Consider the following 16,755-nt stretch of genomic DNA (forward strand, 5'->3'; position numbering starts at 1 on the left):
GAAAAGTGGAGGGAACTTTATTTAAGACTCTCCAGTTTCCATTAGTTATTCTAACCATTAGGTGTCAAATGTTCTCAGTTTCATACTTTCCTGAAATCCTGTTTGATTCTGCCTTTTCTACCAGTGTTTGCAGTGGAAGTCAACTTGGATATAATCCCTGTATTTCTTGACCAAGAGTTTTATTTGTTTATTCTCTTAGCTTTACTAGCCAAAAATCAGATGATGACTATGAAGATTATGCTTCTAATAAAACATGGGTCTTGACGCCAAAGGTCCCTGAGGGAGATGTGACTGTCATTTTAAACAACCTGCTGGAAGGGTATGACAATAAACTTCGACCTGACATAGGAGGTAGGTCAAAATCCTTCATGGTAAGCCACAGAGCAGGCCACGTATTCTTAATAGAAGACGGTAGCATATTTCACTAACCAGAAAGGCTTAAATCCTACTAAGTGTTGTAAAAATAAAGATATAAATAGCACTCAAGGGCTATTGATAAACTTAACATAAAAAACTATGTTTATGTAAATCTAGATATGCAAAATTTCCCAGATATTACAGCGGCTATTCAAAAGTGACAATTTCTTACGAAGCGTGATTAAAAAATAAAATAAAAATAATAGCAGAGACTAGAGAGATGATATTGATTACCTCCTGCTTTGTGACAATAGCAGAGTTTTGGTGCCAGGTAAGAAGTGGTTTAGCACTTCACAGGGGGAAGGGGCTCGTCCAGGCGCAGCGGAGACAGGGTTGCTCTCTGAGTGTGTCTCCTCTAAGGAGCTCCTGTTCTATTCGTGGGAGCAGCGCACCATCTGGGAGGACCTGCCTCATGGCAGAAAACGAGAATAAGAGAAAGAGAGTAAACACTCACAGGTGCAATGTGAAGGATTAAACCCGGACACTCACTTTTGTGTATGTGACATCAGCCAAACACGTCTAGCCGTGTCCAAATTCAAGAGACAGAAGAGCCTCAGGAAAGGGAAGGCAAGGGTGTGGGTGTCCATATCCTTGAAAACTTTCACCCGTCACCGAGAGTTTGGACATGCTACTTTGAATGAAAAAGAATAAAGGGGAGACAAAGGTGTTTCTTGTACTGAAGACCAGAATGGCAATAGGAATCCTCTGCTCACTAAGTGTTATGTTAGCAGGGAATGCATTTGTTAGCTCATGGATGCCACGCTGCAATGCCCTGGGAAGTCATCATCTGGGTGTACTTGGTGCTGGCTTGCGGCACCTGGGGGCAAAGTGGCCATGCAGATGATGAACAGGATGAGTGTTTCACAAACAATTAATAGCTTGCGTTATTCCTTATGTCTGTGTCAAATTTCTAATTACATATATATATATATTTTTTTTTCTGGGCCACAAAGTATTTTCTATGTGGGTCAAGTCAGGTTGCAAGGCACAAAAAAATCAAGAGCTTGCCGGGAAAGTAGTATAATTAAGAGGATCTGAGGGGAAGAAGAAGAAAAGCTCAGAGCAACGTCTCCTCATTTCTTCATGCTAATGTAGTTTTAAAAGCTCTACTGTGCTTGCGTATTGCAATAGCCTGTTTAAAGAGTTGCTTCACGGGGCGCCGGGGGCTCATGCCATTTGTAATCCTAGCTACTCAGGAGGCGGAGATAAGAGGATCACAGTCCAAAGCCAGCCCAGACAGGAGAGTCCAGGAGACTCTTACCTCCAACTAACACCTAAACAGAAGTGGCGCTGTGGCTCAAAGTGTAGACTACTAGCCTTGAGCAAAAGCGCTCAGGGACAGTGTCCAGACGCTGTGTTCATGCCCCATGACTGACCAAAAAAAATTTGTTACGCAAATGGAGTACATTAGTAAATTCATTTTGAATAATTTACTTTTAATTCAACTAAATAAGCTTATTCTGAATATTAAGACGAAAACAGTAGAATTCAGTTCTTGTCCAATGCATGTATCTCTGTAATTCTCTTTGCAGTGAAACCAACCTTAATCCACACAGACATGTATGTGAATAGCATTGGGCCAGTGAATGCAATCAACATGGTGAGTGTCTTTATAAAACTATTTTTTAGCAGAGATAAAACAAGGACTATATAAAAAATAGCTTCAACTTTGGAAGGGAAAAATAATCTTTTACATCCATTTTCTCTTTTGTAATTTGAAGATAATTAGATTTTGAGGATTTTAAAATAAGAACTGAATGTGATTACATATAAAATAAAATTTGTGTAATTATGCTATGTTTACCAAAATTCAGCAATTATTGTGTATTTTCCAAATGCTAATAGCATAATTTGCTTTAAAAATGTTCCCAGAAAATTAGTGCATTGGAGTTAATATATATATATATTTAATTTCATGTTTCTGTACCATTTTCTATCCTAATCTGAGATGAGAAACTAGACTAAGTCCATAAAATAAAAGAGTAAAATGGATTGAAAAGGAGCTGACTGCAGTCAACATAATGTCACTATAATGTATGCTATATATAACAATGTATTGATTATGCTAATACTATGATTTGAAGTGTTTATGAAACTATTAATAAAGACATTCTCCTAAGACAGAGATAGATAAGAAACTTGAATCACTCTCAATTACAAGATAAAGATGTGTATCATTACCTGTATAATCATAATAATTGTTTGGCTTGTTTAACCACCAACCATTGTAATATAATCTTAGTATTCTGAAAAAAAAAAGCCAGGCACAGCATCCGGGAAGTCATATACTGTATTTCTGTTCTAGTTTATTGTTTATATTATTTGAATATATTTTTTTCAAATTTTTATTATCAAACTGATGTACAGAGAGGTTACAGTTTCATACGTTAGGCACTGGATACATTTCTTGTACTGTTTGTTACCTTGTCCCTCTTGAATATTTTTATTACCTTTAAGTAGTTATACAAAGGAGTTGCCATTCAACAAAACAGTTTATGAATACAGTGCCTCTAGATCAACGTAAGAATTCTGTTTTAAGAGTATCAGTCCCCTAGAACTGTCACACAGTTTGGAAAATACTAGTGTTCACACAAAAATATTTTTAAATTGTACTTGGTCTTGTTTTGGCCAAAATTATCTGAAATTAATTACTTTTCTCCTGACCACCTCTGTTGACCAAGATTTCACAGAACACATTTCCTTCCCTTATAAACTTCACACAAGAAACTAAATGATGAGTAAGTTGGTACAGCTCCCCCCACTGGAAATGTACCCAGATACTTGATAGCTGCTGATTCTGGGCAATAATTCAGAGCAGTACCCAGGCAGGAGAAACAGTTCCCTAGTCTACGTACTCTTGAGCAAATCAATGCTCTCCCTGGTCCTTTATATTTTTCAACATGAAATGGAGTTCAGGGTACTGGGATAGAAATGTGAATAACATGTGCTTGCAGGTCTACAAAGCAGACTAGGTTATCATTGTTTTTCTTATCACTTCATTTGTAGAGCCGACATAATTCAGACATACTTAGGGATAGCTATCTAGAATCATGTAGACAGCAAATAATTTAACCTGCTATTTATTATACTACTTGACCCTTTCTATACTGTTTGCATAGGTAGTTTCTTAACCGGGATGATGCATGGAAAATGTTCAGCCAGAGGACCAACTGAAAACAAATATTTGATAAATAATACAAGAAGGATAAAACAGTAGTACACTTTTGATGGTCTCCAGCTCACTTGCTTTTTTGAGAATTCTGAACTTCAGACTTGAACCTACCACAGTGGCTCTAGGCATAGGAAACTGGCTTTCTTAGGAGACGCTTAGCAAGGTCTGCGAGTCCTAGCAGGTGTCGCCCCTGCCAGGGGACAGAGGTGAGGTATTACTTGCAACGGGGAAGTAGAAACAAAGACAGCTGCTAACCAGTGGCAGCTCCTACCATCCCAGCAGACTCGGGCTGCTCAGCTTGGAACGTGGAGGATCTGGCCTTGGGCCGGAATCCGGTCGGGCCAGTTGGTCAAGAAGAGGCGTTGAGAGGCACAGTGTCCTCAGCCCCAGGCGGGGAACGCCTCTGCCACGGGCTAGGGCGGCCCTGAGGAGGTTCTGTCTTCTCTCTCCCTCTCAACCAGGAATACACCATCGACATCTTCTTTGCTCAGACCTGGTATGACAGGCGCCTGAAATTCAACAGCACCATCAAAGTCCTGCGGCTGAACAGCAACATGGTGGGGAAGATCTGGATCCCGGACACGTTCTTCCGCAACTCCAAGAAGGCCGACGCGCACTGGATCACCACGCCCAACCGAATGCTGCGCATCTGGAACGACGGCCGCGTGCTCTACACGCTCCGGTAGCCGCGCGGGGGCCCCGCTGCCCGGGCTGGGGCTCTGCCCCCTGAGCTGCGTCCGGAGACCTGTGCCGGGGTCCCCCTCCGGGGCCCGGGGGGGGGACTGCCTCTGCCCTAAGGGGGATGCGGGATCTTGGTAACAGCCTGGGCGGCTCCAGAACTGGGATCCATCCCCTCTCCACCCTCTCAGGTTGCTGGGGCTGCGGATGTGAAGCACGATGCCTGCTCTCCATCTCACAGCTTCTGGATTTACTACTACTACCACTTCCACGGGTGGCAGCCCTGGGTCTTCAAGGCCTAAGCACTGTCCCCCAGCTTTTCTGCTCAAGGCTGGAGCTTTACCACTTGGGCCACAGCTCCACTTTGGCTTTTTCTTCGTCTTTTTTTTGCTAATTACTTGGAGATACGAGTGTCACACACTTTCCTGCCCAAGCTGGCTTCCAGCTACGATCCTCAGACCTCAGATTTCTGAGAAGCTAGGATTCGGGGCATGAGGCACTGGAGCCTGCTTCTGAACCTAAATAATAAGTAACATCAGGAACGTTTTCTGTTTAAATTAGTTGCTCTCATTATCCTAACCCACTTCCTACTCATAGGTTTTTAAGACATTTTTACATCAAAGTTCATGCGAGAGTATGATTAAATAGCATCAGCGGATGCACACTGGGAGCAGACGGGTCTGGCTCGAGTTCTGTGCTATCTTACTGTGTAGGTTTATGTATCCCCTGTACTGGATCTGTTCCATGGATCTAGCTTACTATCTATACAAGCTAAAGAGGCTCTCCAGAATGTTCTCTTCTACAAGAGGTGAGGGCACATGAACAACGGAGGTTGTGGTTCTCAGAGGAACTTCCAAACTTCATTTCCATAGTACGCACAATGGTTAATCACTTGGTTCACTCGTATGAGATGGACTAAGGACTCCTGTAAATTACAGGGATAGAAGGCAAGGCCCACGATGGGCTGCTTTTCTCCATGTCTCCCATCACAACTGCACCAGCCCTTACTTTGAACTCTCAAACATGCGTAGACGTAGGTCGTTCTTTACAGAGATGATCTGAAGTGATATATGTGTGATATGACACAGAGGAAAGCATGCATTGATTGTTACATTGATTGTTACCTGTGTATGAGTTGGTAAAAGGTGTGAATTAAATGATTCCTCTAGACTTGAGCATCCTAAAACTTCCAAATGATTTGTGTACTAGGCACCAGTGACATTAGGTAACATTCAACCTATAAAATACAGTTCTTTAAGATGGCCCCCAAACCATTATCAGAGTTAGGTCAATCATTTGGAAAAATGGCTACAATTGCCAAGGAAATTCATTGCATCTATTTTATATCTATCATGGGTTTTTATTAGCGATCAGGTAATGAATAAAATTACAACCATGGGAATCTAGATTTGTCTGATTAATCAGAGCTTGGAATAGCTTTGGAAATGTGACGTCAATCACTCTATCTTGTCTCTTTACTGTTCTCATAACATTGTAGTCATTTTTTATTTTTATTAATTTGAGGAATTGCTACAATATTTAATTATAGAAGCCACCTCAAAAATATCACTCAGGATTGTCAATTAAGGCCTGAATCATTACTAGTCTATATATAGGCATGATTTCTTTTTGGTAGCTTATCTGTAACGTGTGTGTGTGTGTGTGTGTGTGTTGTGTGTGTTGTGTGTCTGTCTGTGACTGTGTGTCTATGCTGGTATCTGTAATCTGTCTATATTATTATTATTTTTTTTTTTTTTGGCCAGTCCTGGGCCTGGGACTCAGGGCCTGAGCACTGTCCCTGGCTTCTTCCCGCTCAAGGCTAGCACTCTACCACTTGAGCCACAGCGCCGCTTCTGGCCATTTTCTGTATATGTGGTGCTGGGGAATCGAACCTAGGGCCTCGTGTATCCGAGGCAGGCACTCTTGCCACTAGGCCATATCCCCAGCCCCTGTCTATATTATTTTTAACTTTAGTAGCTCCAGTTTAATCTAAAGAGATAATACCAAAAGCTCAAATTTAATTTTAATTTATGAACAGATCTAGTTTTTTCTTTCAAAGGCATGTAAATATGGAGTGACAATGATTCAAACCTCCAGCCTGGGAACTGATAAACACATGTCTGAATCCCAACTGTGCCAGTGTGTGTGTGACTTTTGACAAGTTCAAGTACAATAAAGCCATAAAGACATCACTAAATGAGGAAACAATTCACTTTACCCAATAGTTCATAAACAATTAACGACATATTCCAAGATCAGTAAGTGCTGTACTATATCACAGAATAAAAATATACCCAATTAAAAGGAATGCTAATTGGGAAATCTTTTAAATTCACTTTTCATAAAACAGCATTTTTTTTTTTGGCCAGTCCTGGGCCTTGGACTCAGGGCCTGAGCACTGTCCCTGGCTTCTTCCCGCTCAAGGCTAGCACTCCGCCACTTGAGCCACAGCGCCGCTTCTGGCCGTTTTCTGTATATGTGGTGCTGGGGAATCGAACCTAGGGCCTCGTGTATCCGAGGCAGGCACTCTTGCCACTAGGCCATATCCCCAGCCCCTGTCTATATTATTTTTAACTTTAGTAGCTCCAGTTTAATCTAAAGAGATAATACCAAAAGCTCAAATTTAATTTTAATTTATGAACAGATCTAGTTTTTTCTTTCAAAGGCATGTAAATATGGAGTGACAATGATTCAAACCTCCAGCCTGGGAACTGATAAACACATGTCTGAATCCCAACTGTGCCAGTGTGTGTGTGACTTTTGACAAGTTCAAGTACAATAAAGCCATAAAGACATCACTAAATGAGGAAACAATTCACTTTACCCAATAGTTCATAAACAATTAACGACATATTCCAAGATCAGTAAGTGCTGTACTATATCACAGAATAAAAATATACCCAATTAAAAGGAATGCTAATTGGGAAATCTTTTAAATTCACTTTTCATAAAACAGCATTTTTTTTTTTTTGTCCAGTCCTGGGCCTTGGACTCAGGGCCTGAGCACTGTCACTGGCTTCTTCCCGCTCAAGGCTAGCACTCCGCCACTTGAGCCACAGCGCCGCTTCTGGCCGTTTTCTGTATATGTGGTGCTGGGGAATCGAACCTAGGGCCTCGTGTATCCGAGGCAGGCACTCTTGCCACTAGGCTATATCCCCAGCCCCATAAAACAGCATTTTATTACTTGAACAGTGATATCCATGTTCTTTAAGACTAAACATGAATTTTTTAAAGGATCATCATTAGAATTTGGAATTATATTCATACTTTTTAAAAAAGTGGTCAAGAACATCTGAACACCTTTAAATTTTCTCCTTCTTGGATACTCAGCCCAGAATTTGAGACTCAACATCAGCATTTTTAAGTAAACGGTTTCTACACAAACGGAGACTCACTAGCAAACATATTTGGTCTTTCCGTGAATTTTTTTAAACATTTCTTCATTGTCATTAGACATTTCTCTATTCTGTGGCATCCTAATTAATTATTTCACAGTGTTCCATTTAAAAATGACATAAAATTCTGTTGTGCCATGAGGGTAATTTTTAGCTTGCCTACTGTAATTTAGAACTAACAAGAACTTATAAACATAAAGTTCTGTTTTAATTACCAAATAAGAGCTGAGAATTGCTACCATTCATTTACATACTCACAATAAATAAACTTAAGTTCCTAAAACAGTTTGTTCTGTTAAGTTAAAAATATGTACTGAGAAATCTCATGTACAAAATTAATTTTCCAAAGAATTCTAAAAACAGTACCTTAACTACTTACAAATTCTGAATAAATGGAGTTGACATGAATAAGATGCTATTACCTGGGGTATTAAAGCAAATCAGGTTAGATTTCGTGTTAAAATATGTTGCCTAGATTTTGCGGATCTTAGGTGAGCATTATTGGCATTTATCAATCCAAATATGATATATGCTCAAGAAACTATGCTAGTGCATATTTTAGAAATTTTACTTAAAACCATCCTATTTATTCATTATTTATGTACTGGTAGTACTAGGTCTTGAACTCAGGGCCTTGTGCTTACCACACATACACTCTCCCATTGTGTTATGCCTCCAGTCCTAAAATCATTCTGTTTATATCGAATATCTCTCCACTCAGGCTGACTATCGATGCTGAGTGCCAGTTGCAGCTGCACAACTTTCCAATGGACGAACACTCCTGCCCCCTGGAGTTCTCCAGCTGTAAGTAATATTCCATTGCTTTCTTGATCACTGTCACCTATGAGTGATCTATTGTATTACCAAATTATATAACTGACATCCATTAATTGGAAGAAACGTAGCACATTAGGAAGTGGTATATGGCTATATGGTTAACCTTAAAGATCAAGTCCCTTTCATTATAATTCCTATTAGCAGCAGGAGGGTAACTCCTGCAGAGATAAAAAACCAGGTCTCTTCCATCAGGAATTACTAATAGATTTCATTCAACTGAAGTGGTTGCCTTTATCCAGAAGAGTTGTAAAGCCAGGCCTGGACCCAATAGAAAGGGTGCAAGGATTGACTTTATATTCTAACCACTTCCTTTGATGGGACCAGCAGAAGAGTATTAGAGCCCATTGCTGGGAAAGGTCTGCCCTACAGATATACCCTTATGCTGATACCTGACACAATTGCTTAAGAAAAGCATGATTTCTAATTAATCAATATCAAATAATAAATTATACCAGTGATATCTATTAGCTAGTAATAGGAATTGAGCTCTAGTAACCTAAAGGGCATCTAGCAACAGATAACAGAACCCAAATAACCTAGTCTCAAATGCCTAAAATGCTTGCCTTACTGTTTGTTTACCATCCATGTTATATAACTTATCTGCTCCTAATTTGGGCCTGCTAATTGTATTAGGCAGACTGAATAACTGACCATGAATTTTAAGCTTATATGTTATAAACCTAATTTCCTAGTGAGGGAGTCAGGGGACCCTTAAGATCCTATCTATAACTAATTAAAAGTTATTGAACAGACTTAGCAAATTGTACTCTCTTTGAAAACTCCTCATCACCACAAAATTAAAAAAAGAAATCGCTGACTGAGAGAAACTGTCATTGTTCATCATTATTTAGAAACATGTCCATTATAAATCTTACTTCATGGTTATCCCATCCAGAAATGTGTTTATATGATACATGTAAAGCTTCTCTGATATTTAGAAATATTAACCTTCTTGAAGGCTCTGAACTTTTCCCAAGTGAGACCATTTTCCTGACTTAGCTAAAACTCACCCTGATAATATCTGGGCTGCTAGGTTGCTACTAATTGCTATTTAAAAGAAAAGAAGACAATTACCAGTCCATTACTTAAAGGAAATTCTGCAATAACATTTTTATTTCCCCAAGTTTTCACAGAACCCTGCCAGAATCTTCAATGGTTTTCTATGTATCATCTTTCATAACAAATATTGTTGGGACCACCAATTAAATAAAAGAAAGGAAGAAACATGCAAAATCTTATTCTAAGTAGTCAATTATACTTCCTCATGAAGGGCTATCTTTACCTATAACACTAGTAGTAGACAAACAGTTGAGGCAATTCCTAAGTTCTGTTTTTGTGGTGCTAGGGACTGAACCCATGGACTTGTGCATGTTAAGCAATTGTGCCACCAATGAACTACATTCCTAGCTGTGGTTTCTAATACTGATTTACTTGACAGGGTTCATTCCACAGTTAGCTTATCAATAATGTTCATCCATTCAAGTAATATACATCGAGCATCAATTCTATGAGATAGCACTCTATTAATCTCCTTATATAAGTGAATAACTTAACAGCAATTTTCTCCTAAGGTATACAGCTAGGAAAATTCTACTCATAGTCCTGCCTTGGGAGTATTTCCTTTGTCATGAAGACTTTCTGTTTTCCTGATGTGAAGCTCATTGGTATTTTCTTAACACTGTATTTACTGCTTCTGTCTACACATGTCTATGCATGAGAAAATAGATTCCATACAAATCGATATGCAAAAATACAAACAGTTGAGGACATCCCCCCCCCCCCCCCGATTTCTTACTCCAACTGCTTACTCTGGAAAGGGATTCTCCACTATGACATATATATAGCTAATGCTTATTTTATACTGATCCTTTTTCTGCCTTACCTCAGATGATAGAAAGCATAGACAGAGCATAGAGGAAGTCATCTGTAGTTTACCTATCCTTCACTTTTCAAGGGTCGTTTTGCCCTTTGCCAGTAGGTTGGAATATCAACTCATCGATTCTCCCTACTATAAATGTCTTCCAATGCAGGACTATTGTCTCCCACATCGTGATGTCTGTCTTGTCCACAGAAGGTGATTGCCACGTAGGTTGATTTGCAGACATTTCTAAAGCGAGTTTTCCCATCTCACGGTAGATGGCTACCCACGGGAAGAGATTGTCTATCAATGGAAGCGTAGCTCCGTGGAGGTGGGTGACACGAGGTCCTGGAGGCTTTACCAGTTTTCATTCGTCGGGCTGAGAAACACCACTGAAGTGGTGAAGACAACGTCTGGTAAGACACTGGCAAGAGCGTTTAAACGATACTTCCTTTGAAAGTTAAAACTCTGGAACATGTATGTCATTTGGCAAGATTTTCAGTATCTGTCTACAAATACTATTTCAGGAAATTAATGAAGTCTTTTATTATCCATAGAGAAAATCATAATTGGTATTCTAGAGGCATAAATATAAATGAATTCTATCAATTTGAAGCAAATTGGATTGAAATTGGATTCCTAAATGATTTACTAATTTCTTTCAACAAACATTAAATGGCAATTATTTTTAAAAGGGGACTATTTATTAGGAATACAGTTATTGTTTCTTTTAAGGAATAAAAATGCTAAAACATTGCAATAATATTTGAAATGATCACATCGAGGTAATGTAACTTCCACGTGTAAATGAAAACGACAGTAGTGGGTCTACACTCTTTCTCCTTCCAATATTGAATATGGCTAAGAGAGCAAGCTTTGGAAGTATTGGAAAGATCTGGGTTCCAATTCTGATCCCATCTGTTATCAGATACCGTGCAATTTTATCGAATCTAAGGGGATCACCAAATACCAAACGTGAATAAAAAGAATCATCCCCAGGGATGTGGCATATCTACTTTAAAACACTAAGAGTAAATTTCTTGGAATGATACTCGTACTTAGTAAACAATCATTAGTGCACAAGGATTATAATAGTCAGGACTGTGTGACGCATATACTGTGGTCCAGATATCAGCTTTTCAAGAGAAGCTGAAAGGTAATACTCTTGTATGTGAAATCTCATGATTTTTAGAGATTCTTATTAACTTAGCACATCACAGGGGAAAGGTGGACATATTTCTGGACCAGGCTTGCTCACATGTGCCAATCTGAACTCTTTACAAACCTGACTACTCCTTTTAAAATTATATGGACTAAAATGAGTCCCAATTTCAAAGATGTGTTAAGATATTTACTAAATATAAATACATTTCATACAAACATCTATTAGATGTAAGCATATTTCTTCGAGTTGGTTTACTCACACATATGTGATACGTTTATAAATTATTTCCCTAGTGTATTTTTGTTTGGGATAATTTGCAATATGCCTTGCTCTTTTGTACACAAAGATAATTAAGGACCAGCACAAAGATGACAATTTAAGAATCTGCCTTCACAAACATCATTTTCTAAATCGTATCTGATAATTAATATTATTTTCAGCATTTCAAGGTTCCCTTATTTTCTGAGACTCCCCTATTTTGCAAAAAGAAACAGAAGGTCAAAGCAATACTTGAGTACATATATATATATATATATACATATATATATATTTTAAGTTTGCCTCCATTCCTCTATTCACAGGAAATCCTGATCATCAAGTACTAGAACAGTTTTTTATTTAGTTCAGGGGAAAAAATAAAGTTTAGGATTGCCTTATAACTGAAATCTTCCATTTGCCAAAGGAAGAACATGGGTAAAAATAATCTCTGGTTCTGTATGTTTCCAGAATGAGAAACTGGGCATGGAGTTCTGATGTATATCCACATTTCTATAATTATTCTGATCCCCTAAAAAGGAAAGCATAAACTGATGAGTGGCAGAATTTTTGTTTAGTCATTTGGAGCCTAGAGTGGTATAAAGACCAGATGCTGGCATCAGAAAGGCAGATACCACATATTAGGGACAAATATCACCTCAGCTTTATTTCCCTCTGTTTATGATTATAGTTGAAGGCCTTTTTTGATTATTGGAAAGGGAGAGACTTCTGGAAGAAAATGACCCCTTATATTAAGGAAGGCAAAGCCTATTACCAAGGTAACATAGGGCAAATCATCTTTCTAGGAAATTACAGCAAAAACTTATTTATTTTCAGTACAGTATCTTGTCAGGGTTTAGAGTTCATACAGAGTAGCTTCATTTAACTGAACCATCAACTCCCGTGTGAATTTTAATGCAGTGTCTGGCTTAGCACTGAATCTTTCTTTTCACGCCTTGTTTTTCTGGTTAGCCTTTAAAAGTGTTCAGTACTATTCCAATGGCCTCTATGAGAAGAAAGGGTAGAACTGAAAACTGGTAACAATACTGAGAGACAGTCTGGCTAATGGGTTGACCGATGTTATATTTTAACGTTTCTGTTTGATCTGTGTGATTGTTGAAGCCACTCTGATCTCTGAAGCAGAGTTCAACAAGGCTTCAATTTATGCAAACAACTTATATTAAATACATTTCCTGTGCAATCATCAGGAGATAAAATCATAATCCCATTGAACCTTAGTTGTTATTATATTATGGTTGCGCTATGTACTGGGCAAGAATATTGAGAATAACATGACACGGCTAAGTGCAGACTTTACTTCTCTTCATCCGGTCAAGCTTGGTTCTCCCAGAGAGGTGACTCCCTTTCCAGGTCTATCTTGCTCAAAAAAAAAAAAAAAAAAACTAGTATAATTACACTGACAGTACTGTGCCACAAAACCAAAGAAAGTGTGAGATATATCTAGAATGGCACCGAGGGCTATTTATTAGAGACTTGATGATAAAAGAACGGTCAAGGGCCAGAGCAGAGCCGTGGCTCCCTACGATATGGGCCTGAGGAAAGGTTGTGTGGGCATTAATCAACCTTATCTATCATTCGATGGTCAGGAAAACCTGCCTGGCTTTAGGTAAGCTAGAATGCACCCAGCTTATCGCAAGCTCGTGTGAAGAGCGTGGGGACGTACCTGGCACCGACGGCACGTGGTCCAGTACTACAGCTTCCCATTCAATGAGGCTGGCTATTTCTGGTGCGCTGGAAGGCTGTGCGGGGAAAGCGGGTCGGGGCTCCGCTGCGGCCAGCTCGCGTGGAAAGCACGGCCCAGGGCAAAGGGGGTGAACACTACATTTAGTATTTATTTATTTTTCTTTAAGTTGACTTACTGTTGTCAAGAAAATGAAATTTCTTTCTTTTTTTTTTTTTTTTTAGAATTAGGACCGTAAGTATATACTAATTAGCATATGTAATTAGGACCCTAAGAACAAATGACCAGAGGTTGATATAAAATATAGCAAAAATAAAATAACAGTGTTCTTACATTCCACTATATGTGTTGGTATTTCCCTGAATCTGAGAGGGTTATAAAGAAAAAAGAGAGATCAGAGATAAGAGTACACTACAGGTAGCATCCAACTAGAATATTCTCTCCAATGCCAACAGGCAGGGGGCATGAACTACAGAGGCAGTCAGTCACCAAACGCTCATTGGCAGGCTCTACCTTCATTGCCTCAATCATTCCCATTACTACCTTCCCTGAACCACACTTAAGATAATATTTTCTGGGTGGTAGACTGATACAACTTCAGGACCACCCTTAATTCAGAATCAATACAGTAGAACAAATTCTAGAATCTTGATTTCTAAACTACTCTTCTATTCTTTCGCTCGCCTCTCCTCTCTCTCTCTCCCTGCCCCCTTTCTCTCCGACTCTGTCTCTGTGTTCTGTATCCGGCAGGAATGCCACCATTGCTCCTTTGAGCCGGCCGTGAACCTCAGAGCCATGTCTCTGCCTCCCACATCTAATGAATCATGAAGGCACTTATGTCTCGGAAAAAATCTTGTGTAACTGTCCTCTTTTCAGCTGCCATTGCCACTGTCCTAGTTCACGAATGTGTCTGTTCTTATCTGAGCAATGTGGGTAGCTTAGGAAGCGATGTCCCTGCTGTTCGTCTCTCTCTCCCTCTCCCACGATCCATGCTTTTACACATGAGTCACAAAAGATAACACTTAGTGGGCACTAGCTACATGCAACAGAAAGCATTTTGGGCAAAGGACTGACTCTAATTCTCCAAAACCACAGTTGTACCTAGAACTTTCCACAGTGATGTCATCACCATCATGAGGAAACAGGCATAAGGGGTTAATATACTTCATGAGCACAGGGACATTGAGTCAGATGGTCCACACCTAGACACAGACCCTTATTCGCTGAATTTACTCCAATCCTGGACAATTGAGTTCTTGATGTCCAACTTTCATCAGGTTCAATTAAATGCAAACTATTATTTCTAATACATAAGAATCTGATTCAATGAACTTTTTTTAATCATTGTTTTGTGAATTCCCAGCTTGTGGCAGAAATGGCATCTTCTTGAATTTAACTAGCCAATCCTAATAGAATAGTGAATTTACATCTCTTTTCCTCCTGTATGGCTTCTTGCTTCATCCATTCCATCTCATTTCTACAGCTCTAAGATGAAATAAATGGCAGGTCCCCAGCAATGGCTTTTCTGATCTTAACACCAAAACAGTAAGAAGTAGGATTTTTTTTTTTGGCCAGTCCTGGGCCTTGGACTCAGGGCCTGAGCACTGTCCCTGGCCTCTTCTTGCTCAAGGCTAGCACTCTGCCACCTGAGCCACAGCGCCCCTTCTGGCCATTTTCCATATATGTGGTGCTGGGGAATCGAACCAAGAGCTTCATGTGTAGGAGGCAAGCACTCTTGCCACTAGGCCATATTCCCAGCCCCAAGAAGTAGGTTTTAAGAATGCTGTAGTATGCAGAACCTGGTAACTAAGTTGTGACACCAGCTTTGTCACTTACAGTTTGCATAAGTTATCTAATGCGCCTGATACAATATAGCATCACCATTAACAGATGTCCTGAGGATTAAGTTAGATACACTTAACACTGTTCCTGGCTCATGGCAAACTCTCAACTGGCAATGCCATGATGACATACCATGACTACCATCACCACCACCACTACCATCATTATCCCGTTAACTTCCTATGAACTTCTCATCCACCTTGTGGACAGTAATTGCTACCTATGTTGCTCAGATGTTATTTATTTTAAACCAATACATGCCATTCATGCCAAAGATGCCGACACATTGATGAAACTATGTGCATTTCATCGATTGAATAATGTGAAATTTGACTACTTGTTTTTCCATTATGCTTTGTTTAAAATGTAAGACTTGAGTCTTCTGCTTACATCACGTGGCCAATTCATCAAGTTCTCGCCCTCCTATTCTGTGTGTTTTCCCTGAGACGTGGGCTAGAAAAGTGAACAAGTTTACCTGGAGCAGGGGGGCTGGATGGTTGGGATTCCAAGGCCATCATAAAGAAACTGAAAGAACCATGTCATATTCCTCCCATAATTGAACACCACACAAACTTCCATCATGTATTTCACCATGCATCTGAGACATCTGTGTTTCATGAATTATTATCTTCATGTCATATTCATGTACATCAGCTATTATGTACTGCCTTGGTTGTTCTGTCCTATCTTCTTTGGCTTAGATTTCACATGCTAGTTTTACTTTTCCGAAGGCGATTACAGTGTCGACACATATAGGAGAATAAGATATCTCTACCACTTAAATTCATCTTACTTTCTACCCAAGATGTAGACTACAATTTAGAAACATCGGCTCTGTGGCTGAGGTTTGTGTCTGTTGACTGATTTCTAAAACAGCTATCGTCTGTTCTTGATTTTCAAACATATAAGCCCTCCTCCCATGATGCGATTTCCTTTCTTTGAAATTTCCTCAGTAGCCTGTACCTACTTCAGCCTTTCTGCATATTCTGATTTCATTATTTAATACCATGCCAACATCAACTTACATTTACAAGTAAAATTGTAGTCTACATAGAGAACAGTTCGACCTTTTACATTGTGTTCAATGTTTTTGAAACTAAGGAGATATTCATAAAGCTAATGTTTATTGAGATGAACTGTTCTGAAGGAAATTCAAATACAAAAATCTAAGCCAATGGATTTTTTCATTGAAGAAGTTGAAAGATGAGAAAATTAAAAGAGATCTAAACTGGTATAATATCAATCCTGCCATCTTGTTAGTTGTGAATTTTACTGAGCTTTGAGCCTACTTTAATCAATACTAAAATTTTCCTTGATTTAGTATCTTAAAATAAAACATTGGGTGAATGTACAATTATAGACTTTAATTTTTATCTTTTAAGCTTTAAATTAGCAAAGTTCATTTTTGGTTACAAGAGAGGAAAATATAGGAAT

The 16,755-nt window shown here is 39.2% G+C and overlaps 1 protein-coding gene across 5 annotated transcripts in view; it reads left to right on the top strand.

Annotated features, from left to right (window-relative positions):
• Positions 1-203: 203 nt before the first annotated feature.
• The window catches only part of Gabrg2 (gamma-aminobutyric acid type A receptor subunit gamma2), a 44,402-nt gene continuing 27,850 nt past the window's right edge, over positions 204-16,755 (top strand). For 4 of the 5 annotated variants that reach the window (XM_048333953.1, XM_048333956.1, XM_048333955.1 and 1 more), the window contains exons 1-5: positions 207-351; positions 1,950-2,017; positions 4,051-4,271; positions 8,384-8,466; positions 10,636-10,773. In XM_048333953.1, the coding sequence (XP_048189910.1) occupies positions 1,976-2,017; positions 4,051-4,271; positions 8,384-8,466; positions 10,636-10,773 (484 nt within the window). In that variant the 5' untranslated portion in view covers positions 207-351; positions 1,950-1,975. Of the gene's footprint in view, positions 352-1,949; positions 2,018-4,050; positions 4,272-8,383; positions 8,467-10,635; positions 10,774-16,755 lie in introns of all 5 variants that reach the window. The other variant, XM_048333954.1, reaches the window with a different exon arrangement.

The sequence above is a fragment of the Perognathus longimembris genome, chromosome 25 (genome assembly GCF_023159225.1).
Source record: "Perognathus longimembris pacificus isolate PPM17 chromosome 25, ASM2315922v1, whole genome shotgun sequence".
In the NCBI taxonomy this organism is placed as follows: domain Eukaryota; kingdom Metazoa; phylum Chordata; class Mammalia; order Rodentia; family Heteromyidae; genus Perognathus; species Perognathus longimembris.